The 26884-nt window shown below is 44.5% G+C and overlaps 1 protein-coding gene across 8 annotated transcripts in view; it reads left to right on the top strand.

Moving 5' to 3' along the window:
• The first annotated feature begins 212 nt into the window (after window positions 1-212).
• The window catches only part of LOC143643992 (beta-galactosidase-1-like protein 2), a 54720-nt gene continuing 28048 nt past the window's right edge, over window positions 213-26884 (top strand). Inside the window, exons 1-10 of one of the 8 annotated variants that reach the window (XM_077112369.1) lie at window positions 233-344; window positions 2963-3047; window positions 3702-3826; window positions 12738-12785; window positions 13030-13075; window positions 13218-13403; window positions 14973-15041; window positions 15643-15738; window positions 17680-17788; window positions 18921-19013. In XM_077112369.1, coding sequence (XP_076968484.1) covers window positions 3793-3826; window positions 12738-12785; window positions 13030-13075; window positions 13218-13403; window positions 14973-15041; window positions 15643-15738; window positions 17680-17788; window positions 18921-19013 — 681 coding nt within the window. In that variant the 5' untranslated portion in view covers window positions 233-344; window positions 2963-3047; window positions 3702-3792. Of the gene's footprint in view, window positions 345-2962; window positions 3048-3701; window positions 3827-12046; window positions 12619-12737; window positions 12786-12954; window positions 13076-13217; window positions 13404-14972; window positions 15042-15642; window positions 15739-17679; window positions 17789-18920; window positions 19014-26884 lie in introns of those variants that run through there. The other 7 variants (XM_077112367.1, XM_077112368.1, XM_077112372.1 and 4 more) reach the window with 7 other exon arrangements.

The raw sequence follows: 26884 nt of genomic DNA, 5'->3' as shown, positions 1-26884 counted from the left end.
GGGAGCAGACAGGACGCCGCTCGCGGGGCGGGGTCGACGGGGATGGGCGGGATAGGCCCTCTGGCGGGCGGGCGGGCGGGCGTCGGGACCAATGGGTGCAGGCGGAGCGGGCGGGGCCAGGGGGGCAAGGCGGAGCGGGCGGGGCCAGGGGACGCGGGCGGGGTGGGCGGGGTGGGCGGGGAGGGCGGTTGCCTGGACAACCGGCCGGGGCTGCGCGGGCCGGAGCCGGAGCCTGGTAGCTGCGCGCTCCCAGACGCGATGAGCTCGTGTAGCTGCCGGCGCAAGCCGGGCCTGAGGCTCGCTCTGCTGGTGTTGGCGATCCTGACCTTCTTGGTGCTCCGCAGGTGAGCTGACGGCGAGCGTCCCGGGTCCTCCGGACTCTGGGGATGGCGAGGGGCTCGCTCTCACTGGGGGTTTTCTCCCTTGGGGTTACCGCACTCCGGGAATTCCCGAGTTCGCGCGGGCGCAGCCCTTGGATCTCTTCCTTTCTGAGGCGTCTGGCACTCCGAGCTGTGCCGGGACGCCCCTCGGGTCCCCTGTTCCCCCAGGCGCGCGCCCATCGGCCTGCGCTCCTCGTGCCCAGAGCTTTCCCGTCTCCTCCTCGGCGCCTGGCGAGCGCCGCTAGGCGTTCCTCGTACATACCCAGGACTCTAGGGAAGGGAGCAGGTCCCCCTGGAGGTCCCATGACGGCCCCCACCCAGCTTTCCTTGTAGCGCTCCGTTCCGCACTTCCCCGGTCCCCACATTTCCTGCCTAGTCTGTTGAGACAGTTCTCTGTTCCGCAGAGGCGAAGCTGAAGTTTGGGGACCGTTCGCACCTGCTCCAGTGCCCCTAGACGGGCTTGGCCCGTCCAGCAGTCGTAGGGACGCGGGGTTCTCCAGGCTCCTCGACCCTGCATATATTGGCGGCTTGCTTCCGTTAAAATGTCTGCTCCCGAGACTTACCCTATGTTCACCAGTCACTAGCCCCCCCCACCCCCAAGCTCTCCCCCAACAAAATGCTTTTGGTGTGCAAGTCATTGGGTTCAGTGAGGAAATGATTTACCCACAACCCCGGGCGAAAGTCTTCTGTGAGCTCTCAGCCATTGTTTTTGTGAACTGTACCCGTTCATAGGATTCCAGGGCCTGATTTTTAGCTTTCCAGCCCTTTGCATATGCAAAACCTCCTCTGTTGCTGGAGCTGCAGGCCAGCAGCATCAACCACTTTGCCACTGAAAGAGTTAATGTTGAAGAATCTGAAGTCTGAGTTGTTAGACCTGGCCTCAGAATACCAACCCTCAGCTTCACCTTTTGCTTCTTTCCTACCCACCATCTTAGTTTCTTTGAACTTCCCCTAGGAGGTAGGGGCAGTTCTGATGGAGAAAAATTTTTGAACTTTTTTGCTGCCTCAAGAACACATTAAGAAATTCTTTCCACTCATGCCTTTTCTTTATTTCTGAGATAGTGCAGATGTCATATGTTGTTTCAGGGAAAGGAAGGGTGCTCGAATCACTGTGGGGCCCAGAAAACCTAATAGGCATTTCATTTCTCCAGTTGTTCCCAGGACTTCCCCATCTGGCTGTGAGTGCTAACTCAGTCCTGGTCCTGACCCTGCTAGGGTGCTCAGCCTTCCTCCTGGTCCACAGCTGATGCAAACCCTGGGCACAGAGGGTAGGAGCCCGCCTGATACAGGAGCATATAGTGTTGGATACATGTACATGTATACATGCACATATGTATACATGTACATATGTATACATGTACATATATATACATGTACACATGTATACATGTACATATACACATGTATACATGTACATATGTATACATGTACACATGTATACATGCACATATGTATACATGTACATATATACATGTACATATGTATCCATGTACATGTACATGTCTGATGAGCAGACATCAGCTATGAATCCAGAGAAAGACCAGATTTGTGCAAGCAGCATGCTATTTGTCCTTTGAGGTCAGACATATAGCAGTCCGTGCAAGGGACACAGCCTGACATCTTTATTGAAGGGGCATCGAGGAGGGTCTGGAGATCGAGCTGTTAGCCCACCCCCATTTGCTGTATTCTGTAGTGGTCCAGAGGAGAACGGGTGGGAAGGAGGCTGTGGGCTTGTTGGTGTTGTGTGGAACAGAAGATGATGTGTCAGCGTCCCCATCTTGCTGTGGGGAAACCTGCATGTCTTCTCGTATTTGGGCTCACCTTGCCCTGGCCAGGTGAGGTGGCCTCAGGAGGTGACAGCCAGGGCTGTGGGCACCCTGGGAATGGCAACAGAGAATGCTAGTTGTGACTCAGGCCTATGGAAATAATTGGCAGTACTTTAGAGAGTCACCATTTTGGCTGCTGCCCCTTTTCTAGCAGGTCAGACAGGACAGAGAAGCTCAGGACCCAGGTTCAGGGTCATCTCTTAGTGTCCTTTAGATTTCATATATTTTGGGCAACATTTTGATTGTGTTACTCTTGTGGGCAGGCAGTTTCTGTTCAGTTCTTCTGTCCAGTTTAGGCTGGATACCAGGGTTGCAGAGTTTGCTTGAACACCTCTGGAGCCCAGAGGAGAGCATGCCCTTTGCCTCTCCTTCTTCCTTCCTCACTCCAGCCTTGGGCTGGGTGATGAACTGAGTGGGAGGTGGAGGCCTCTCCCAGCTGTTTTGGGACAGCACATGTGGCCAGTGGCATGTAGGTCACACGGAAACCGGCTACTCAGGGTAGACTGAGTTGTCAGGACCAGCTCTCTTTGCGTACCCTGGAAAGCAGGTATGTGGATGGCAGTTGGGAGTGGGAGGCTGTTTGGAGGTGTTCTAGTTTACTAGCTGCCAGAATGCAACACACCACAGATGGATTGGCTTTTAATAAAAGGGGATTTATTTAGTTATAGTTCTTCAGAGGAAAGGCAGCTAACTTTCAAATGAGGTTCTTCCTTACATGGAAAGGCACAGGGTGATCTCTGCTGGCCTTCTTTCCAGGCCTATGGGTTCCAACAACTTTCCCTGGGATGATTCCTTTCTGCATCTCCAAAGGCCTGGGCTGAGCTGCTAGTGAGGAGATGAGGTAAGCTGGGCTGCTTTGGCTGTGCTATGTTGAGCTCTCTCATTTAAGCACCAGCCCATTAAATCAAACATCATTCATTACAGCAGGCATGCCTCCTAGCCTGCAGATATAATCAGCAACAGATGAGGGTCGTATGCCATTGGCTCATGTCTACAGCAATAGACCTAGGGACCTTCATTTGGCCAAGTTGACACCTGACCGTAACTACCACAGGTGGCAACCTTTCTTTTTCTCCATGAACTCTTCCTTGGGCTGATTTGTGGTCAGTCATGTCTGTTCAATCACATTGTATCTAAGAAACAAGACCTTTGGGGAAGATCTCAACCTTAGGTTTGTTTAGTTTGATCCATAGGTCTTTTCTTAAATTATTTTTAATTGAAGTATAATTGTTACATAATAAGCTGAACATATTCATAGTGTATAGTTTGATAAGTTTTGAAATATATTTCTCCCTGTGAAGCTACTGCAGTTAAGAGAGTGAAAATATTCATCACCCCAAAAAGATTCCTTTTGTCCCTCAGTAATCTCTCCCTGCTGCCCCTCTCTGCACCCCATCAGACCACTGATATGCTTTCTGCCATGCCAGATTAATTTGCATTTTCTGGAGTTTTATATAAATGTGATCCTGAAGTGTCTGTCTGGCCTCGTTCACAGCATATTATTTTGAGATCTGTGTGGTGTGTGTCAACAGGAGCCAGAAGTCTTTGAGTTAGTTGCCTCCTATCCTCTTTGCTCCTCTCAGTCCATGAACACAAGAATGCGCACTTCATGGAATCAAGGTATGATTATCCCTTGTGGTTTGACCCCTAATATGAATGCGTCACTGAGCAATACTCTAATAAATACTGTATCTCTCCTATCTGAAATTTTGCTGGCAACAGTAAGGAGAGAGAAGAGCCTCAAGAGTCACAAGTCATGTTCTGTCAAGGAAGAGTTCACTTCTCTCAGCTCAGAGGTACTCCCTGGTCTTGCACTGGCCCCACCTGCATCCCAGATCCCAACCACTGCCTTTGGGAAAGAAAAAGACATGGCTTAACAATTCTGGTTACTTTTATTTGTTCCAAATCATGGCTAGTCCTGTCTTCCAAGGTGTGATGGTTTGAAGCTGTTCTGGGCCCCAGAAAAGATCATGTTCTTAAAGCTAATCCATTCCTGTGGGTGTAGACCTGTTGTGGGTGGGACCTTTGATTAGGCTCTTTCAGTTGAGACATGCCCCAGGTGGGTCTTAGAGAAACAGGCCCAGCAACTGACAGAGAGAGAAACACACAGAAGCTCAGAAAGAAAACCACAGATGGAGCAACCAGAAGCTGAGGGTGACGACATTTGGAAGAGAAGGACCAGCAGATGTCCTTATGTGCCTTCCTTTGTGACAGGGGGCCCCAAATTGCCAGCAGCCTTTTTTCAGGTATCATCCTGTTGATGTCTTGTTTCGGATATTTTCACAGCCTTAGAATTGTAAACTTGGAAGCTAATAAATCCCCACTGTAAAAAGCCAGTCCATTTCTGGTGTATTGCATTACATCAGCATTAGCAAACTGAAACACAAGGGTATGTGGAGAGATTGTCCTTCTCGTCTTGTCCTTTGAGGCAGTTGGTTTTATGAGCTTTGCATATTCTGGGGCTACTCTACTTGAGACCTGAGTCATATTCTCTGGAATATTCAATCTCTTTGAACTCTGTACCTTTGATCTTCTCGTAGTAATGATTTCAACATCTGGGAAGGATCCCTTTCAGCAGTTAATCACCTCTGTGAGGCAAGTGGAGAAGCTAAGGCTTCTAGGCAGGGTTGTGTTGTCAGGAAGACATGGGAGTGCTGAGGCCCTCTGCACCCTGGACTGAGAAGAGGGAGTTGGCCCTGGACTTCTCATGCTGCCTTGCCAGCCCGCAAGCAAAGGAGCCCTCAGCTGCGTGGGAACAGGAGTGCTGCCATTATTGGTGCATTTGCCATGAAAGTGGCTGGATACCTGCAGCACTGGGGCAAAGAGCCACATGGTCTTGGCAGCAGAAGCAGCAGAAAGTTGACCAAAAAGATCTCTGCCCCTTGGGTTAAGGAAGTAGCAAGCAAAATAAAGCATTTAGACTCTGATGAAATGACTTTGAGTTCCATGTGTCACCTTGACTGCTCGTCCAAGGAGGAGTAAGAATGCTGGAGCTGCTGGAGGTTGGAGAGGAGTGTTCAGAACATTTAGTACTTGGAAAGGACTCAAGTCCAGCACCCTTCCCCTACGCCACCTCCGTCTCCATCATCTGGCTAGTTGTTTTGGTGTGGGGCTATTTCTTGCCTCCTCCGCATTCACTTTTAACTGTTGCCTGTTCTGGATATTAAAGGCTATATTGGGAAAGAGTCCCCATCACGCACAACTTCTCCTGGGATAGAAGGGCAGGGAGTCTTTTTAGAGGCTCATGTAACAAAGCAAAAACTTCTTGACTAGCACCTGTGCCTTCGAGTCTGTTAGCTGACACTACTTCTGTGTTGTGAACTCAGCAAGATTTAATTAGCTGGCTGTTCCCTTCAAGAACGAATTGTATTTATGTTAAAAGTTTGTGTCTCTGTGTGGGTGTGTTTATAGGTAATATATGAACATGAAGAAATTCAAACAGTACAAAGGGGAACACAGTGAAAAGGCACTCCCACACTTGACATCTCATTCCCCTCCCATACCTCCAGAGTGGCCTAACTGATGGTGCTTTCTTTCCAAGATATTCTGTGCATGCACAAGAATACGGGTATACATATTCCCCCAGCTGTCCATTAGACACGTAATTTATTTAAGCAGTCCCTACTGATGGCCATTGATTGTTTGCAATCTTCTAGCTACTGCCAGAAAGTTGCAATGACTATCTGTAGGATATATTTCTTTAAGTAGAATTGCTGATCATTAGGAATATTCATTTTAAATCTTGGATAGACATTTCCAAAATCACACATTTTGTTTTTATTGTATCTGTGCAAAGGAGATTGTGAACTCAACTCTGTAGTCTGGGGGGAGAAAAATCTGTTTAGTCTGTGGAGAGCAATATAGATTCTTTATGTTTGAATTAGCCCATCTCTTATATGTCTATATAGATAAGTCCCAGGTGGTGGATTTTAAAAAATATTGAACATTTCTTTTGTTCCTTGTTTTATTTTCGTCTCCATTCAGTTTTTACATTCTATTTTGTATCTGTATATTGCCCAGCCTATAACATAAATAGGGCATGCCCCTTTCCCACATGCCAAAAGGAAATTGCTGGGTCTGGGGGGTTGGGTGTAGCTGGTTTGTTATATTGTGGGGATTCCCATTGGAAATCCTGAAATGTGTGCATCACTGAGAAACCTCACTGAAGACTGTGGGGACTGACGCGCAGCTTACCTAGGTGGGGTTGTAGAGAGGGACTTGTGGCAACCCAGGGACCAAGTGCAGGTCAGTGACTAAGACCTGCTTCTTAATTTATTCTAGGTCAATAAAGGGCCAGTTATCATAAAAATAAAGCAAAGCTGCAAAGGCAGCATGAATTCCGGAATAAAGTGTTAATATAAGCCCCAGTAGAAAGAAGGCAGGTATACCCGGTTTCATTTTACACAGAAAGTTTCAACATGAATAAATTGCTCACTAGGAAAAGCAATTGAAATGAGCTGGGCTTCCTCAGGATTTGGTTGGTGCCGTGGTTACAAGCATAATTTAGAAGGAAAGCTCTCCAACCTTTAAAGCAACCAGGTATAACCACACCGTTTTTCTTCCTTTATGTTATTGTTAGTAAGTTTATTAGTCAGGAAATTATGTGGGTTATTATTAATATATTTGATCATGAATATTAATGGTCAATATCAATATTAATAACCATCTTCATAGTGCTTTGCTGTTTATGAAGTACTAATGTGTATCATTTCATTTTCTCACCTTGAATTCCTTTGAGAAACCTAACATTTATCATCCTTATTTTCTCAGTGAATTCTTCAGTCCATTTACTACTGTTTGGGAACATGTTTCTCTAGTAACCTCCCAAGGAAGGTAGGAAACAGTTGAATTCCCCAGAATTTGATAACAGCTTTTTTTGTTTGTTTGTTTGCAGAACTTACTCTTGGCTCTAATAAACATTGGGAAGAAATATATATATTTTTAAATCTAGGGTAGGGTATAAAGGGACAAGCAAAGAGAAGCTTTGTCAAGGAAGAGACTATATACTTGTATCAGAGGAGAAGCTCTGTGGATTAGTGTTTCTCAGATGTAAACACTAATCTGCTTAAGATGCCAATTTTAATTCCAGTGAGCTCAGGTAAGGCCTGAGCATCTGCGTCTCTAAAGCACTCCAGATGCAGATACTCTGCTGTGTGCAGACCACACCTGGCGAAGTCAACCTGGATGAGATTGCCTAATGTTGAATCATCAGTGAGGAAACTATGTTAAAATAAGGGGTCAGAGAGGCCCCCTCCAACCCCACCTGCTGTCCCCTCTACACTCGGGTGGTGGGGAGAAGATGCTCTCACAGTGTGCAGGGAAACACACAAAGAATAGTTGGGGTCTGTAATGTGTGTTTTGGTAAGGAACTGGAGTTTGTTCTTTGGAATTTCTGGTCATTGACTGTAGATTGTTACCTGGTGGAGTGATTGCTAATTTTTATCAGAACTTTAATGTTATTAAAGTTCTTTCTTTTAATAACAGTGAGATTATGTGTGTACATAATCTCATTGATGTGTGTGTGTTTTTACCACCAGACTGCCAATATACTCTGTTTTAAAGAAAGGAATGTGTCCAACCAATTATTTCTCCTATTAGCCTGGAGTGTGCGCAGAAGGTTGCCTGAAGGGGAGACCCTGGTGGGGAGGGGTATCAGGTGAGATGCGTGAGTCCTTGGAGCTGAAAGGGCTAGAGGAGGTCAGGTTGTATTCTTTGGAGCAGGTGTGTTCAAAACCAAGGGAGATACAAACTCTCCTGTGTCTAAAGTGTTGGAAACTTTAGACAGTGCAAATCAGATGGTCTCTGTTGCAGCTACTTAACTGTGCCAATGGAACTTGAAAGCAGCCATAGACAGGACATAAATGAATGAATGTGGCCCTGTGCCCATAAAACTATTTATGGATGCTGACATTTGAATTCCATAGAGTTTTCAAGTGTCACAAAATATTATTGTTTTGAATTTTTCAACCATTTACAAATGTGAAATGCTTGCGTTGCTTGCAGGCTGCATCAGAATTGGAGACAGGCTGCATTTGGTCAGCAGCTGTAGTCAGCCAGTCCCTGGCCAGAAAATGTTATTGCAAAATTTTAGTGATTGGAATAAAATAACTTGGCACAACGTCTAGCACATAAAATAGAATTAGATGGTAAGTCGAATGGGGAAAAAGAATGGAAAAGTAGGGATTATCCCTTATCAAGGACATAAAAATCCGTAAAAGTTACTTATATAAAAGCATGCTAAAATAAGTTTATTGCAGAGTGATAAGAGTCTTTAACATCACATGGAGCAGCATTCTACATTTCTTCTTAGAAAGCCACCTTTGTAGCCCCATTTTACAGATGAAGAAACTCCTGGCAGAAATCCAGCATCACTAACCCTAGGTGACACTGCTTTTGAGGGGCAGAACCAGAATTCTGTCCACATCTCCCCCTCCTAGATACTGCTTTTGTTTTCACTCCCACTCCTGCCTGGTATACAGTAGTCCTTTGGAGGAACTGTGCTCTAAAATGTCATTTGTAAGTCACTTGTTGGAGCATGGAATGTTTTCCCTTAGAAAAAGAAAAAAATGGTGATTAGGTTTATAGAATCTCCACAAATGACTCTTTCATGTATAATATAGCAGAATTGTAGTTCTTAACTTTGGTGTGAATTTTGGGTCCTGGGAGTTCTGAGAAGTAGGAAGGAGTAGGCAAAAATAATCTTTGCACATGGGTGGCCCTGGACAAATTCTCAAAGTGTGAGTCATGCCAGAGACACATGTTTTCTCTTGACTTCTCCCCTCTAGGTTCTGGCCATCCAGGCCCCTCAGACTCCCGAAGGCTCTCCTGGGAACCCTTTCTAGGCCAGTGGCTCTCAACATGCATGTTAGAATTCACTGGGACGCTCTTAGGGAATTCTGATAGCCAGGCTTCACCTCCAGATGTAGTGAGTTACTCAGCTTGGGCCTGGGCCTTGGCAGCTTATGAAAGTTCCTGGGTATAGTAGTTAGGTTCAGGTGTCAGCTTGGCCAGGTGATGGTGCCAGTTCTGTTGCTGTGGACTTAAATCATCAGCATGTGAAATTCATCTGTGGCTGATTACATCTGCAGTCTGCTAAGGTGAATGCCTTCTGCAGTGAGTGATGTTTAATTTAATTAGCTGGAGGCTTAAAAGCAGAGCTCAGCACAACTGTGAGGTGCTCAGTACAGCCCAGCAGATGCCCAGCAGATGCCCAGCACACCGCAGCTCACTTCAGCTCACAGCTCAGAGGAGCTCAGGCCCAGATGTTTGGACATGCAGAAAGGAATCACCTCTGAGAAAGATGTTTGAATCCAGAAACCAGGAGGGAAGGCCAGCAGATCTCACCGTGTGCCTTCCAGTGTGACAGAGGAATTCAGATAAAATGTCTATCTTTTGCCCATTTTATAATTGTTTTTTTTTTTGTAGTTTTATTGCTGATTTGTAGGTTTTCTTTATATGTACTGGATCTCAAGCCCTTATCTGATATATGATTTCCAAATATTCTCTTCCATTGAGTTGACTGCCTTTTGACAAAGTCTTTTGAAGCAGAGAAGTGCTCAGTCTTGAGGATTTCCCATTTATCTATTTTTTCTTTCATTGCTTGTGCTTTGGGTGTAAGTAAGGTCTAATACCTCCTATTATTAAGTCTTGAAGATGTTTCCCTTCATTTTCTTCTAGGAGTTTTATGGTACTGACTTATATTTTAGGTCTCCGATCCACTTTGAGTTAATTTTTGTATAGGGTATGAGGAAGGGGCACTCTTTCATTCCTTTGGATATGGATATCCAGTTCTCCCAGCACCATTTATTGAAGAGTACCCTAGTTTTTTAAAATTAAATTGACCAGACATAAAATCAAGTCTCATTGCTAAAGAAGTATCTAAGTGCCTACTCTCAAGTTCTGTCTGGATTTTGGTGAGAATGAGTTTGTGAGGAGGTCCTACCCACGGCCCGTGCTTTTGAGCAGCACTGGCCAGAGTAGAGGGTAATACAACTCGCTAACCAGCCTGTTCGTCTCCATTTCTCTTTTTTGTACCCTCTTCTCAGGTTTATTTTTCCTCAGTCTTCCTGCTCTCTTGAAGCCCGTTTATGATGAGCTAATCTGTTCCCTGAATCAGTTCTGCTTTCATATTCTTGTGTTTTCACCCAAGTCTCCACTGCCTAAAAACTCTTTCTTGTACTCCCTGCCTTCAAGACCCAGTGAAGAGCCACTCTCCATGTGAAGCCTCCTCTAATACCACCTGGATGATTTAGATAATTTCTTCATTCAACAATTATTCATCTCTCTTTATCTGTTGATCTGTTTACCTATCATCTGCCATTTCTAAGACTGGCTGCACCATTTGCAGGGCCCAAGGCAAAATAGAAATGTCGGAACCCTTGTTTAAAAGTTATTTAAGATTTCAAGATAGCGAGAGTAGAGTATTAAGCCAGGTGTGGGGCCTCTGAGTGTAGGCCTTGCAGGTTGCATGCTCAGAAAGCCAGGCCTGGCCATCCCTTTGCTCCTGAACCAACACCTAGGACCCAGGGTTGCGATAATTAGCATATGCAGTGGGATGAAGAAGACTGTGTATATCAGAACTCCTCATAGGGACCATGTAACATACATGGTCTTAGGGAGCACTTGGGTAGGAGGGGATTGAGGTCCCTGAGGAGCACCAGCAAATTGCCATGGCATTTTTTTTTTTTACTTTTTTTATTGTATAATAATATAACATAAATACAAAGCAAAGAAAGAAAAAAAGCAATAGTTTGCAAAGCACTCTTCAACAAGTAGTTACAGGACAGATCCCAGAGTTTGTCATGGGCTACTATACCATCATCTCAGATTTCCCCTTCTAGTTGCTCTAGAATATAGGAGGCTAGAAGGCTTAAATATTTTTTTTTTATCATCACAATCGACTTTTTTCTTTTTTGTGAAAAATAGCAAAAGCACAGCACAACAGTTTGTAGAACAGATTTTCAGAGTGTTACAATTCCACAATTTTAGGTTTTTACTTATAGCATTTCTAAGATACTGGAGACTAAAAGGAATATCAATTTAATGATTCAGCACTCATATTCATTTGTTAAAACCTCCCTTCACCATTACCTTTGATCTTTCTGTTCCTCTCTTGGGCTATGCCCATTCTAAATATTTCATGTTGGAAAGGGCTGTCCATAATATGGGGTAGGGAGATGGAACTAGCTGATGTTCTAGAGAGGCTGGGCCCTCTAGGTTTCAGGACTTATCTGATTCAGGGACCCTTCTGGAGGTTGTGAATTTCTAGAAAGTTACCCTAGTGTATGGAACCTTTGTAGAATCTTAAATATTGCCCTAGCTATTCTTTAGGATTGGCTGGAGTGGTTTTGGTTGGGGTTTGGCAGGTTATGATAGGTAGCAATGTCTAACTGAAGCTTGTATAAGAGTGACATCCAGAGTTGCCTCTCGACTCTATTTGCACTTTCTCAGCCACTGATGCTTAATTAGTTACATTTCTTTCCCCCCTTTTGGTCAGGATGGAATTGTTGGTTTGTGGTACCAGTGCTGAACTCATCCCTGGGAGTCATGTCCCATGCCACCAGGGAAACTTTCACCCCTGGATGTCATGCCATGGCTTTTAACTAAATACCATTTAAAGCTGGTGGTCCCAAAATAGCAGGGCTCCGGCTGCTTGATGAAGAAGGGCATGCAAGTTCAGATCCAGAGCTGAAATACCGGGAGCTGTTGGTGGAAGAGAAGCTTATGGATGTATAGGATGAGGGCCATAAGGGAAGAGACCATGGTAGCGGAGCTGGAAGGAGAGCAGGGAGGTCCGACAGCAACCAGAGCCTGCCTGGAGGTTGGCTGTGGGTGTGCAGCATGATCTGCCCACGCTCCCCTGTGCCCACGGGGGCTTTTGGGAGGGCTGCCCCTCTGGAGGGGACAGGGAGCCTCTGAGCGTCAGGTCACACTGGCTGCTCCCTGCCCCCACTGGGATCCTTCTAAGAGATGACAGCCCCCCACAGTACATGTAGATAATTGCAGGAATGATAGTCAGACCTTAATCACGTCCCCAGCAGTTGCGGAGCTGTTGCAGGCAGCTACTGTCCCAAGCATCTGCAGCTGCCGTGAGATGGGCTGAGGAAGCAAGCACCAACCAGCATGACTTCTGTCCCACACTCACTCATGCTTTTGTTGTCTGTCCCCAGTGGCCCTGACCTTCCCAGTTGGCAACTTTGTGGCCCGTGGCATCTCTCAGGCCTTCTCTCTCTGCCTTCTGGAGAGGGCTTGGTCTCCTATGAGTGACTTGTGTCCCAAGTGAGGATGTGAGGGAGGGAATTCTATGAGGAGTGAATTGCTGGGACCAGTCTGAGGAGGGTCCACTGGCTCCACACAAGAGGTACTCTGAGACACCTTTACAAAGGAACTAAACTTTCCAATAGCCAATCCGGGTGAGCTGTCTGTCATGCTGGAGTATCTGTTGGCTAACATTTGATCTTCAGAAAATCCCTAAGACCTGGAGATGTGGTCAGTGAATAGATTCTGTGTCTAACCAGATGCCTTTTTCCAGGTTTCTGCTCCTGGAGTCGGGCCGCTGTGACCATAAGCCGACTCAGAGGTACAATTAGAAGTAGCTACTACTTTAGCATTTAGCCCAGGAGAGCTGGCCATCTTAGAAACCTGTGTGCTCTGCCTTTTGTGTCCCAGTAACAGTGTACAGCTCCCTCGCTCTCTGAGCACCCCCTTCCCGTGTCTGAGTGACCCCACTGTGCCCTCTCTCCTTTTAGCACACACCATCTTCATGTTGAAAATTGTGTTTGTCTTGTTCCTGACTGCACCGTCAGCTTGCTCTTGCCCCACAGCTGGGCCCAGCCGCATGAATGGGGCTGAAGATAGACGCCTTCCAAGGTTTGACCGAGTTGGGGGGTGGGAGCTTTGAGTACCCTTTCAGGGCTTGTGAAGAAAAAGAGGAAACCCATTTCTTCTCTGGGCCTCTGCTCACTGCCAGAGGGTGAGCCTGGGGTTTCATAACTGTCTTTTCTCTCTCCAGATTGAATTGGTATCCATGGCTAAGACATCGGCAGGAAGGGTTACAGGCCAAAGGCCAAAACTTTGTGCTGGAGGACTCCACCTTCTGGATCTTTGGGGGCTCCATCCACTACTTCCGGGTGCCCAGGGAGTACTGGCGGGACCGCCTGCTGAAGCTGAGGGCCTGCGGCTTGAATACCCTTACCACGTGAGTGCCATGCCCTGGCCCACCCGCCCGTCTGCATCCTGCCAGTCTCAGCGTTCTTCCTTGTGTTTAGATGGGTGAGCCCCATCAGATCCTAAACCCGCATAAGCCCTGTAAGCAAAGCTTGGGGCTAAGCTCCGTGAGGAAAAATATAGGAGGATGAGATAGCGCACACCCTCTGCTTAGGTCTGTTGGGCAAGTCAGCATCCCTTCCTTCCAGCCCTTCAAATTACGGGGCGATAGGATGTGCAATGGCTCTAAGGTCCAAGGAGCAGACAGAACAGGGTTGTGTAAAAGAAGATAGTGAAGGCAGTGAGTACAGGTTTGGGAAGTGATTAAATTATCACAAATAATTGTTACAGGCAAGCAAACCTCCCTTCCCCCACAAATTATACAGTGAATGGGTATGGTCAGCTACCTGAGGAAGCCCCATCCCAGCAGTGCTCAGCATTTCTCTTTTGGAATTATCTTCAGCTGCTGTGGCCTATCATTCTAGCATCAACAGCTGTGATTTTAAAAATATGCTCAGTGAAAAATCTTGATCTTTTTGTGGATTGCTTTTTTTCCTTGAAAATTGCTAATAGATTATTTGGATCCAAGTCTATGAAATAAAGTGGGCTTTCAGGCAAAAATATGTGGTTGTAAATCAAGGAGATAGTTTTTGTTGGGTGATTTATCAACTGGCTTTGAAGACACCTTTTAAAAAGAGTTATGGAGTATTCTGAGTTATGACAGCATGATTGAAATAAATGTGTATAATCTCCCAGAAAGACTTCTTAAAAAACGAACTGTTTAATTGCATAGTGAGTTCAGATACATCCACACCTTATAAGACTCCTGAAGGTTGTCAGAATATTGCAGGGTAAGCATTTGGCCTTACAAAAGTAAGACAATCTGTATTTGCTGAAACATGAAGCTCTTAGCTCTGGATTGGAAGCACTAAGGCTGTCCCTTCAGCTGTGTGTGTTTTTTGCAGTTGGAGAGAGCTCCCCTAAAGGCCCAGGGTGGGTGGGGAGCTGGGGAGAACAACAGTTCTCATCACTATTCTTATACGTAAACTCATAGCTTCTGCCTTCTGCCTTCCGAGTCAAGACCTTACTTCATTTCCTTATCTTCTCTTTATAGTAGAACCTCCCTTTTGTTCCATGTTTTGAAATCCTGGATGCTTCCATAAAAATAGGACTACTTAAAGGTCTGTCTTCTTACTCTGTTTTTCACTTGTTTCTTCATTGAGGTTACTCCTCCTTGCAGAGCGAGGCAGTGCACTAACAGGGTGGGTGACGTTTCACCCAGCAGGTCATAAGCTTCCCCCAGCGCTTGTAAGCGTTCCCTCCCTTCTCCTCAGGAGAGCAGACATCAGTGCCCCAGGGGCTTGCCCTGCATTCTTGAAGCCCCTAGATCTTTTCCATGAGTTCTTGGTTCCGGTCCCAAAGTCCTTAAGATGACACACCCAAGAAGCCCATCTTCAGTCATTATTACGGATTTTAGGGATGAAGAAGGAAACCTGGGAGAGGAGGTAAAGCAGGAGATGAATGGAAGGCTCTTGGCCTGCAATTATCTTTTCTTTCACAGCTATGTTCCATGGAACCTCCATGAGCCAGAAAGAGGCAAATTCGACTTCTCTGGGAACCTGGATCTGGAGTATGTGCTGGTGCTGCTTCCTTGTTGGGACCCTCGGGTGGGAAGCAGAGACGGCTTTCTGCTTTGAGAACCACAGAGAGATCACAGAGTGTTCTGACTGTTGGCTCTCAGGACAGGCTGGAAGGCTCTGCACTCAGTTCCACACACCCCCTAGCCGTAAGCTGGCTCCTCCCCGTGGGGGCTGGACTGTCTTCTCTGTGCCCAGACTGTCACTGCAGCTGAGAAGCTGCTCGTTCCCAGGATTCGGCCCCACCTTGAGGGGGTCCTTCTCGCTGTGGGTTAGCAAAGCCGTAGGGGTCACACTCACTGTTAGGGTGACTTGGGCACCCTCATAGACAGCCCAAAGGTCCCCGGAAGACTCCTTATGCTGGGAGTTAGTGGAAACCCAGCCCCAGGCCTCTCTGGCTTCTGACCTGTGGGCTCTCTGCCTTGTTGGTGGGAGGGCCTGCAGCTTTCCTCTCCTCACCCCAGTCTCCCTGACTGAGCGAGGAGGGCGGGGAGAAGAGCTGAGTGCCTTGCTGGGCTCCCTTCCCATGCCTGCCCTGGCTTAGCACCCTGGCCTTGGCTCTGGGCTGACACTACGGCCTTGGTCTCTCTCCAGGGCCTTCATCCTGCTGGCTGCCGAGGTTGGGCTGTGGGTGATCCTGCGTCCAGGCCCCTATATCTGCAGTGAGATCGACCTGGGGGGCCTGCCCAGGTAAGCAGGCTGAGAAGGACTCTGGCTGTGGCTGGTGTTGTCCTGTGTGCCTATGCACAATGCACATCACAACAGTAGATTTAGATCTGCTTTTAAATTCTATTTTTCCCTTATGTACTAGATTTCCTTTTCAGGAATAAGGGGCATCCAAGAGGGATCATTTAAAATGTCATAGTTGTTGCCCTGGTAAAAATCAGTGATTTATTATTATTTTTTTTTGGCAAGCCACAGGAGGAAGATATTTCACTTCATCAGGATCTTACAACTTATAGGGGATCTCAGATTTTAGTCAAATTACTTAACTTCACTGGACCTTACTTTTCCTGTTTGTAAAATGTGAAAAATCAAACCTACCCTGTCAATTTGTTTAGAGACATTACCAAGCATTTTTGGAAAGGTCCAAGTATTTTTGATAAGTAAAATACAAGAGAAACACATTATTATTATTGTTTTAGCTTCAAAGCTCAGACATTAATTTATTATCCTTTTACATGTGGTGTCAGCTGAGGTCAGTAAAACGATCTGCTCTTGGAATAGAAATCTGGACAAGAATTAGTTGGTGCTAATTTAGTCATTCTGATTTTACCAGTATTTTCCAGCATGAAGGTTTTCTTGTGGATTGGCGTAACCTCTTCCTCTCCGCACGCTGTACCTGATGCTTACATACTCTTCCCCACCCCACAGCACCCCGGGAGGAAAGAAAGCTGATTTCACTTGTCCTGAGGTCTCCTGGAGTAGGGGATAGCCTCTCCTCATAGTGCCACTGAGGGCGCTTGTTTTCTCTTTCCTGTTCCCTGAAGGGCAGGCAGGCTCCCTCCATCTCCATCTTTGTGCCAGTTGGCCTGGCAGTATACCCTGGGGCAGGCTGTGAGCCCCAGGGATTAGACCAGGTGTGCTGCATCAGCTTCCTTCCCACTCAGCAGGGACCAGAGCACAGCAGGAGGGTGGGACTTGCCCTTCTCAGTTCAGAAGCATGCAGTGCCGACACCCAGGCCCCATCTGCCCCTGCCTCCTCGTCCAAACAGTGGGTGCGTTGGGAGGTCTGGGAAAGCAGGCAAGTTCAGAAGTAGGAATGAGACATCAGAAGCATCTTACAGGAGGTGCTGTGTGAAGGTGTGAATCTCTCCTTGTCCATTTTTCCCCTAAATAAATGGATAATTTTTGGACCCTGTTCAGGACTTGCCAATCAGGGTAAGAAAACCATCTCAGCCTTTTGTTAAAAATTATAAGTATTTTCTCAGCCTGTAAAGTGAGAAGGGAACACACCTCGACTCTGGCTTTGGAACTCATCCAAGGTGTTCTCTGTTCATCTATAGAATTTTGTGACCACAGCATAGAGGTAAAAAAGAAAACTCTTCTTGTTTCCCTGTCCCTCCATGCATTGGGCTCTGAACAATCATCCACATCAGTGTCAAGAATTCTAGAACTAGAGGCCGAGGAGAAGGGGGCTGCAGAGTTAGCCTTTCCCAGTCTCACTTCAGGCTGGTATTTTTGGGTCCCAGTTGAAGGCATGGGCTAAATCTGCCCTTTTCCATCTCCAGTGATTCCTGACTTTTGGGGTCCCCTTTTGTAAGTAGGTTGTAGAGTCAATGCTTGGAAACTGGGTTGGAGAGTTTCTCTCACTCTTGGCCTGCAGCCGTGACCTGTAGCCATCAGTAAAATTCCTGTTGGTGCTGGTGTGCCTTAGGAGGTGGCAGCAGCAAGTGGAGGGCAGCAGCTGCATGTCCTCAGGCTTTGTCAGGTTTTGCTTCTGACTCAGTTGGGATAATCTTGCAACTTTTTGGCTAAGTGGAGGTATTGTGGTGGGAGTGAATCTAGGCTTGCTGTGGTCTCATGGCTTATCCCAGGTCACTTTGAAGCCACTTCCCTTTTCTCCCCCAGCCCCCTGCTCAAATCAGACTCACAAACAGTAAAATGAACGCTCCTTCTCTTTACTCCAAGCTGGTTACTCCAGGACCCTGACATGAAACTGAGAACAACTTATAAAGGCTTCACCGAAGCGGTGGACCTTTATTTTGACCATCTGATGTCCAGGGTGGTCCCGCTCCAGGTAAAGGCAAACTCACTCTACTTTTCTCTTTACCTGTCTGATTCTACATTCGCTCTCAGGCCAAGGGCCCACAGTTCTTGTCAACCCCAAAACACATTCTTCCTCATTACCTATAAAAAGTTCCAAAGTTATCATTGGAAGGACTTGTAAGAGGTATCTTTTAAAGAGATCTTTGCATTTTATTGTGGTCTCAGGCAGTAAGTGCTGAAAGGACAGGCAAGAGTAAGGAGTTTCATGCATTGTGCCGTCCCTAAGCTGCGACACTTGATGACCATCCAAAACTGCGCATCGGTGTACCAGCCTCAGCGACCCAGCCTGCACAGAGAAGAGCATGTGGGAGTGGGCTCTTGCCTGTCAGACAGAGGGATTCTGGACTTTTTGTAATTGTAAAACACAGTCAATGACTTTTCAACGTGCTCCCTTCTGCTGCCAGCACGGGGCTGCATGGTATATACATTTGTTAGTCAAAACTTATGTGTTAAAGTCTTCTTTTGCGTGTGGGAAAATTATCTGAACATCTGGAATCATTGGAAGTAATGAAAAAGCAAGATTGGGAATAATTAACCCAGTTGCTTATATAAAACCAAGAAAAGTGACATTGTATGTGAAATTTGTACATTACTGAAAAATTAGTTTATCGATTAAAAAAAATTGCCATTGAGTCACTGGTTTGGAATGTTCATGCCACACATAGATTAAAGGGCAGTGCTTGCTTCTGTGTAAGTCTGGCAGATGAATCAAGGAAACCCATGTAATATTTGGGACATATTTATGCTAAAAAATTATTCATTACTTATCTGCAATTTAAATTTAACTGGATGTCTTTTTTTTTGCTAAACCTGGCAACTCTAGTCGTGCGGGGATGAAGATGTTAGGAGGTTATTGCCCTACATTTTTTCAGGCAGGGGGTAATTCAGCACGTTGCAGTCGTAAGATGGGTAGTGGAGGCAGAGGTGTGGGTAGTGGGGAAGGTCACGACAGGAATTTGGCTCAGAAGCATGTTTAGGCATGAACATGGCACACCTGGACTTTTGAGGCTTTTGTTTTCCAGTGGGACATTTTGTTAGTCATTGGTGTGGTGACTTCAGATGATCCAGTTCCTAATCTGCGTCTGATGGATTCTTCTTCCCAGTACACGCTCGGGGGACCCATCATTGCTGTGCAGGTGGAGAATGAGTATGGTTCCTATGACAAAGACCCTGCCTACATGCATTACGTCAAGAAGGTAAGAGTTGGCACAGGCCACGTCCCCTGGGCCCTTCCCTCCGTGTCATTTCAGCACCACAGAGCCTTTTGCCCCTCCATGGATCTGAGTTCTTCTCCCAGGGCTCTTCCTAAGAGAGAATGGTCTGTGAACTGGCAGAAAAGGGCCCTACTCAAGTTTAAGCTTTGTCTCAGATTTGCCCTCTTTGATTGCACTTGAGTAATTTTGGTCAAAACAGGGAAATCAGTTAGCATCAGTCAACTAACTCATATTCGTGTGTGTAGTATGAGACTATGGGGAATGCATGGAAGACAAAAACTTAATCTCAGCAGTGGAAGAAGGCAGATGGACAGTGAAAGTAGAGCTCCAAAGAGCCACAGTAAGAATAATAAAAAGGGACATTTATTTAGCATTTTACTACCTTCGCATTGTAGCGCTCATGTATAGTTAATCAATTTAATGATAAAAGTTGAGAAGAACATGTTCTTACAAATATGTCTCATATATTTTTACATATATAGTACTCTTAGCTGTAAAATATATTTAGGTTGTCAATATCATTGGACAAATATGTTTTTAAGAAAATTACTTTCTTGGTCTGTAGTCTTAAAAGTGGTATTACTTAGACACTCTCACCATAAATTGCCTAAAAAATTACACAAGTTTAGAAAATTGCCAGAACTGTATGTATTTCTGTTTCTTCATAGTCTGTCAACATTTTTGTTATATATATGAATTTTGGTATTTTGATGGATAATAGAATCTACTTTAATAAATTATTAAAGCTTGTAAGTCAAGAGTTCATTAATTCTTTTTATTTTTTGTTTGCTCCGTATGCCCATTCATATTCTTTGATGATTTGCTGTTGCTTTCTTGACCTTTCTCAATTGCCTATTCTGGTTGGATCTCAGATTTACAGATGCTGAATGTTTTGGATAGCACCTATTTTCCTGAATGTGATTTGCCAACATTTTTTTCTACTTCATTAGTTTTTTCTTTATAGAAATCTATATTTTTCATCTATTTATTCCTTCATTTACTCATTCAACACATAATTTTGAACACCTACTATGAGTCAGGCAATGTTCTAGATTTAAGAAACACTCCAACTTCTTCTTTTTTTTTAACTTTTTTAATCATATAACATATATACAAAGCAAAGAAGGAAGAAAGCAATAGTTTTTAAAGCGCTCTTCAACATGTAGTTACAGGACAGATCCCAGATTTTGTCATGGGCTACTATCCCATCCTTTCTTTTCCTTCTTGCTCCTCCAGAATATAGAAGGCTAGAAGGAATAAATATATTTTTTTATCATCATAATCTATTTTTTTCTTTGTATAAAAAATATTATATATACAAAAAAAACAATAAATTTCAATGCACAGCACAACAATTTGTTGTAGAACAGATTTCAGAGTTTGACATGGGTTATGATTCCACAATTTTAGGTTTTTACTTATAGCTGCTCTAAGATACTGGCGACTACAAGAGATCAGTTTAATGATTCAGCAATCATATTTGTTTGTTAAACCCTAACTTCTCTATATAACTCTACCATCACCTTTGATCTTTCTATCCCACTCATTAACACCCCAACTGCTTTTTATATTATCTTTAAAACTGATCTGCTTTGTTTCCAGTTACTTTTCTCTTGCTTCAGATGTCAGAAGTTGCCACCTTTCATGTTCAAAATAGGCAGCAATCCAATTCTTTAGTGATTTTAGCCTATATGGGGTATTATAGGGCTAGGGTATGAGGTGTATATCCAGTTCTTTTTTTTTTTTCTCAGACTGAAACCTCATTTCCCAGCAACACTTATTAATTAGTGGATCCTTTCTCCATTGTTTTATTTCAACAGGATTGTCACTGGTTTCACCTTTATCGATTGACTTTAATTTAGAGATTGTGCTTCTTTCGGGTTTGTGCTGTAATTTGCGATGTTTTATTGAGTAGGAAAGTTGAATGCACCCAGGTGTTGCCAAGTGGAAAATGAAGGACTGCCCAGTAGTGACAGCTACTCAGCCCGTGGTAGTGATTAGAGACCCTTCCTGTAGGGTATGCCCTCCTTCTGACTTCTCAAGCTGTGGTTCCCAGGCTGGCTGCACATTACTTCATGGGGTGGGAGTGGAGTGAAAACCCCTATGTATAAGCCATCCTATGTCCTAATTAAATCAGAACCGCTGGGTGGTACTCAGATATCTGTATTGTTTAAAACTCCCAGATGATTCCAAGGCATGGCCAAGGTTGAGAACCAGAGATTTACTATGTAGGCAGACTGAGGAGAGGCAGGGATTGAGAAATAAAGATAAGAACAGGCTTCTGTAATCAGAGCTGGCTTCAGAGTAGCTGTACTTTGAACAAAGGACTTCTCTGTGGTGGGACTATGAGAACATCTGCTTCTGAACTGCGAGTATTATGAGTATTATGTGAGAGAGTGCAGCTCAGTTCTGCTGCAGGCTCACCGAGAGGAGGCTGTCAATGAGATGGGGTGGGGTCCAGGAGGGTGGGCCTGGTGAAGTGGAGGAAAGGTTGGTGACCTCTGTGAATTCACCTCCATGGCTTGGGCTTGGTCCTCGGTGTCCTGAGCTGCATTTTGCTGACACCTGCAGATTCATTTTCTATCAGGCAGCCCCATCTTGTAGGATTTCATCCACCCTCCCTCCTGCTGTCACCTCCTCAAAGTATGCGCTGTCTCTGGAAAGGATGGCACTCCTAGAGCCCAGAACTGTGTGCCTCCGGCTTTCTCCCTTCTTGTCTTCACATTAGCTAGAAGAAGCCCAGCCCACAGTTACCTCGTTGTTCCCTCCACCTTGTTCCCTCCACTCTCCCCTGGGCTTGTCAGTGGTTGTTTACCTAATTACCAAGCTGCAGAGGAGAGAACAGGAGTAGAAGAGGATGCGTGCAGCACCTTCAGGGACCTTTCTTGCCTGGATACGCTTCCCTGGGGCCTGGGGAAAGGTGTGTGTATGTGCAGTTAGGTCTATCGCTGGTGCCCTAGTTACCCTTTCTAATGTGGAGTCAATAATCGGAGTCTATGAAAAGCCAAGTGGAAAGAATCAAGCTATGGTTATGTGCTCCTGACCCACACATCTTGGAGACATGGGTTCTGTTCCAGGCCACTGCAATAAAGTGAATATTGCAATAAAGTGAGCCAAATGAACCTTTTGGTTTCCCAGTGCATATGAAAGTTGTATTTGCACTATAGTGTAGCCTATTAAGTATAGAAGAGGATTATATCTTTTTAAAAATGTACGTACTAGTTAAAATGTGACACAGATCTGAAGTGAGCACATGCTGTTGGAAAATTGGCACCAATAGACTTGGTCACCATACACCTCCGATAAATGGCAGTATCTGTGAAGCACAGTGAAACAAAGTGCAGTAAAATGAGGTATGTTGTATGGGGAGCTTCACACACCCTAGGATGTATATGGTGGGAGCTTAGCTCAGCATTTGTTGAATATAAATGAGAGATGGGTTGGAGAACTCGGAGGCAGTTGACCAGGTCTGTTTAAAAAGTCCCACCTGTTCTCCTGGTTTCCCTCCCAGAGCTTCAGTCCTCCCTAAGAATTCTGTTCCTTTTGCGCTTTATCAGTACCTAGGATCACACATGAGCTTAATTCACGTGTAGATTCTTTCTCTGCCTCCCCCAATTCCAAAAGAATTCAGCTGAAGTAAACAGTCTTGTCATAGTTCTGTAAAGGTAACTACAGGACAATGCAATAGTTTGCTGGGGGTTCTGATCCCAAGGGGAGCATCAGAGCCCAGTCTTTGAAAGTAGACAGACTCAGGGGTCTTGTTAACTCTGCATCTGGTTAGCTCTGTAACCCTTACTGTATCCTTGAATCTCCCCAACAGTCTTTTTGTCTGTAAAATTAAGATATTAATGGTGCAGAAGGAGCCAAGATGGTGGCTTAGTGAGGTGTGGGATTTAGTTTGTCCTCCAAAGCATCTAGTAAATAGCCAGGAACAGTACAGAACAACTGCTGGGGCCACATCAGTAACTGGACACCTAGTGTACACCAGTCTGGACAAGCTGGACTAGCTGCGAGCCCACCCAGAACTGTGAGTCCCCCAGGCTGTGGAGGCCGGTACCCTTCCTCCACAAGCTGGTTCCCAGAGGAGAAAAGGAAAGGGACTTTACTAGCAGCAAGGGGCTGAGCTCAACCACACTCAAATCTGTGGAGTTAATTAACAAATTCTGACTAATACAATTGGGCCCCAGCTCAGCTGATCCTCAGGTAAAAGCTGAGGTTGCTGGTTTTTGCCCTGTGAAGAGGGGGCACGGCTGACGGAAAAAGAAATAAAAAAAAAAAAGAGTTTTTTTGGATCGGACAGCACAAAGTATTTGAAAGGGTCTGGCCCTGAAGAAAAGAAGGGGGCACATAGGACCTGGAGATATACAGAGCAACGTACCCATTTAAGATTTGATTGGCAAACCCAGGGGCTGCTGCACTGAAAAGGAGGATTTTTTTTCTTGTCTTTTTTGTGGCTGTGTTTCTACAGCCTGACTGTTCTTTGGATACAACTGCAAGGCTTCACAGGCTCCATCTGCCCCAGGCAAGGGTGGAATTGAGCTTGTCTGGAGGCTGTGCCTTCCCCTGGAGAGAGGTGGGGCCCAGCTCAGGTAGAATCCCCCCCTCAAGGAATTCAGACCCCCAGGGTCTGGAAAACTGAAGCAATTAAAACCAGCCTACACACTTTCCTCTGTCTGGACCACACCCCCAGCAGAGAGAATCTGTTGAAGTTAAAGGTACCACATCACCTTATGCTGGGGGGACCCACAGGCACACAAGCGCCACATATTGGGCAGGATAGCAAAAACACAGAGTCTAGAGGCTTCATAGGAAAGTTTTTCAATGTGCTGGGTCTTGCTTTCAGGGAAAACTGATGCAGGTGATTCTTTCCTCCTGAGAAGAGGCTAGTTTGGTCTGGGAAAATCTGACTGGGGTCTTTAACACCTAAGTAGACCCTCCTAAGGGAGGAAAAAAGGTACCATACAGGCAGGGCAAGAAACAAGAAAACAAGAACTGAAAAATTCTGATCTGTTAAACAAAACCTAAGGTAGAGGTCTAGAATAGCTGAACTGAATGTCAAGGAACAGATAGACAACAAAGTCATCCAGTAAGAAAATCCTAGGTAAAAAAAGCAAAACGATCTCCAGAATAAATGAAGTAAGGAAAGTAAATGCCTAGATACCAGCAAAAAAAATAATGAATCATACTAGGAAAATTGGAGATATGGCCCAGTCAAAAGAACAAACCAACAATTCAAATGAGATACAGGAATTGAAACAATTCATAGCATTTGCACAGACATGGAAAACTTCATCAGAAATCAAATCAATGAATTGAGGAAGGATATAAAGAAGGCAAGGGGTGAACAAAAAGAAGAAATCGAAAGTCTGTAAAAACAAATCACAGAACTTATAGGAATGAAGGGCACAGTAGAAGAGATGAAAAAAAAAACGATGGAAACCTACAGTGTTAGATTTTAAGAGGCAGAAGATAGGATTAGTGAACTGGAGGATGGGACATCTGAAATCCAACAAGCAAAAGAAAATATAGGGGAAAGGATGGAAAAATATGAGCAGGGACTCAGGGAATTGAATGACAACATGAAGCACATGAACATATGTGTTGTGGGTGTCCCAGAAGGAGAAGAGAAAAGTAGACTAATGGAGGAAATTATCACTGAAAATTCCCAACTCTTATGAAAGACTTAAAATTATAGATCCACGAAGTGCAGCATACCCCAAACAGAATAGATCCAAATAGATGTACTCCAAGACACTTACTAATCAGAATGTCAGGTGTCAAAGAGAAAGAGTGAATTTTGAAAGCAGCAAGAGAAAAGCAATCCATCACATACAAGGGAAGCCCAATAAGACTATGTGTAGATTTCTCAGCAGAAACTATGGAGGTGACAAGACAATGGTATGATATATTTAGGATACTAAGAGAAAAACTGCCAACCAAAAATTCTATATCCAGCAAAATTATCCTTCAAAAATGAGGGGGAAATTAAAACATTTTCAGACTAAAAAATCAGGGAGAATTTGTGACCAAGAGACCAGCTCTTCAAGAAATACTACAGGGAGCACTAGAGACAGATAGGACAAGACAGAAGAGAGAGGTGTGGAGAAGAGTGCAGAAATGAAGACTATCAGTAAAGGTAAAAGGAAGAAAAATTAGATATGACACATAAAATCCTGAAGGCAAACTGGTGGAAGAAAATACCGGCCCATACAGTAATAGCACACTAAATGTTAATGGATTAAACTCCCCCAATCAAAAGACAGACTGGCAGAATGGGTTAAAAAAACAGAAGTGATCTGTATGTTGTCTACAGGAGACACATTTTAGACCCAAGGATGAACATAGGTTGAAAGTGATGAAAGGTTGGGAAAAGATATTTCATGCAAACAACAATCAGAAAAGAGCAGGAGTAGCTATACTAATATCCAACAAATTATACTTCAAATGTAAAACAATTAAAAGAGACAGAGAAGGACGATATGTATTAATAAAAGGAACAATTCAACAAGAAGACATAGCAATCTGAAATATTTATGCACCGAGCCAGAGTGCTTCAAAATACATTAGGCACACACTGAAAAGAGAAATAGACACCTCTACCATAAGAGTTGGAGACTTCAATTCCCTGCTCTCATCAATGGACAGAACATCAAGACAGGGGATCAATAAAGGAACAGAATTTTGAATAATGCGATAAACAAACTAGACATAACAGGCATTTATAGGGCATTACACCCCACAACAGCAGGATACACCTTTTTCTCAAGTGCGCATGGTTCATTCTCAAGGATAGACCATATGCAGGGTCACAAAACAACTCTCAATAACTTTAAAAAGGTTGAAATCATACAAAACACTTTCTCCTGTCATAAAGTAATAAAGTTGGAAATCAATAATAGACAGAAGGCCAGAAAATTCCGAATATATGGAGGCTCCACAACATGTGCTTAAATAACAGTGGGTCAAGGAAGAAGTTACAAGAGAAATCAGTAAATATCTTGAAGCAAATGAAAATAAAAAAACAACACATCAAAACTTATGGGATGCAGCAAAGGCAGTGCTACAAGGGAATTTTATTGCCCTAAATGCCTATATAAAAAATGAAGATGGCAAAATTTGAGGAATTAACTGTCCACTTGGAAAAACTAGAGAAAGAACAGCAAACTAACCCCAAAGCAAAAGGAAAGAAATAACAAAGATTAGAGCAAAAGTAAATGAAATTGAGAACATGAAAACAATTGAGAAAATCAGCAAAACCCGAAGTTGGGTCTATGAGAAAATCAATAAGGTTGATGGACCTTTAGCGAGGCTGACAAAAAGAAGAAGAGAGAGGATGCAAATAAATACAGTCAGAAATGGAAGAGGAGACATAACCATTATAAATAAAGGAGGTAATGAGAGGATGCTATGAACAACTTTATGCTAATAAACTCGACAATGTAGGTGAAATGGACAACTTCCCAGAGAGGCATGAACAACCAGCGTGGACTCAAGAAGAAACAGATGACCTCAACAAACCAATCACAAGTGAAGAAATTGAATCAGTCATTAAGAAGCTCCCAAAAAAGAAGAGTCCAGGACCAGATGGCTTCACATGTGAATTCTACCAAACATTCAAGAAAGAATTAGTACCAATCCTGCTCAAACTCTTCAAAAAAATTGAAGAGGAGGGAAGGCTACCTAACTCATTCTATGAAGGAAACATCACCCTCATACCAAAGCCAGACAAAGATATTTCAAGAAAAGAAAATTACAGACCAATCTCTCTAAGGAATATAGATGCAAAAATCCTCAGCAAAATTCTTGCAAATTGAATCCAGCAGCACATTAAAAGAATTATATACCATGACCAA

The sequence above is a fragment of the Tamandua tetradactyla genome, chromosome 8 (genome assembly GCF_023851605.1).
Source record: "Tamandua tetradactyla isolate mTamTet1 chromosome 8, mTamTet1.pri, whole genome shotgun sequence".
Taxonomy (NCBI): domain Eukaryota; kingdom Metazoa; phylum Chordata; class Mammalia; order Pilosa; family Myrmecophagidae; genus Tamandua; species Tamandua tetradactyla.
This window is presented reverse-complemented; position numbering and strand designations above follow the sequence as displayed.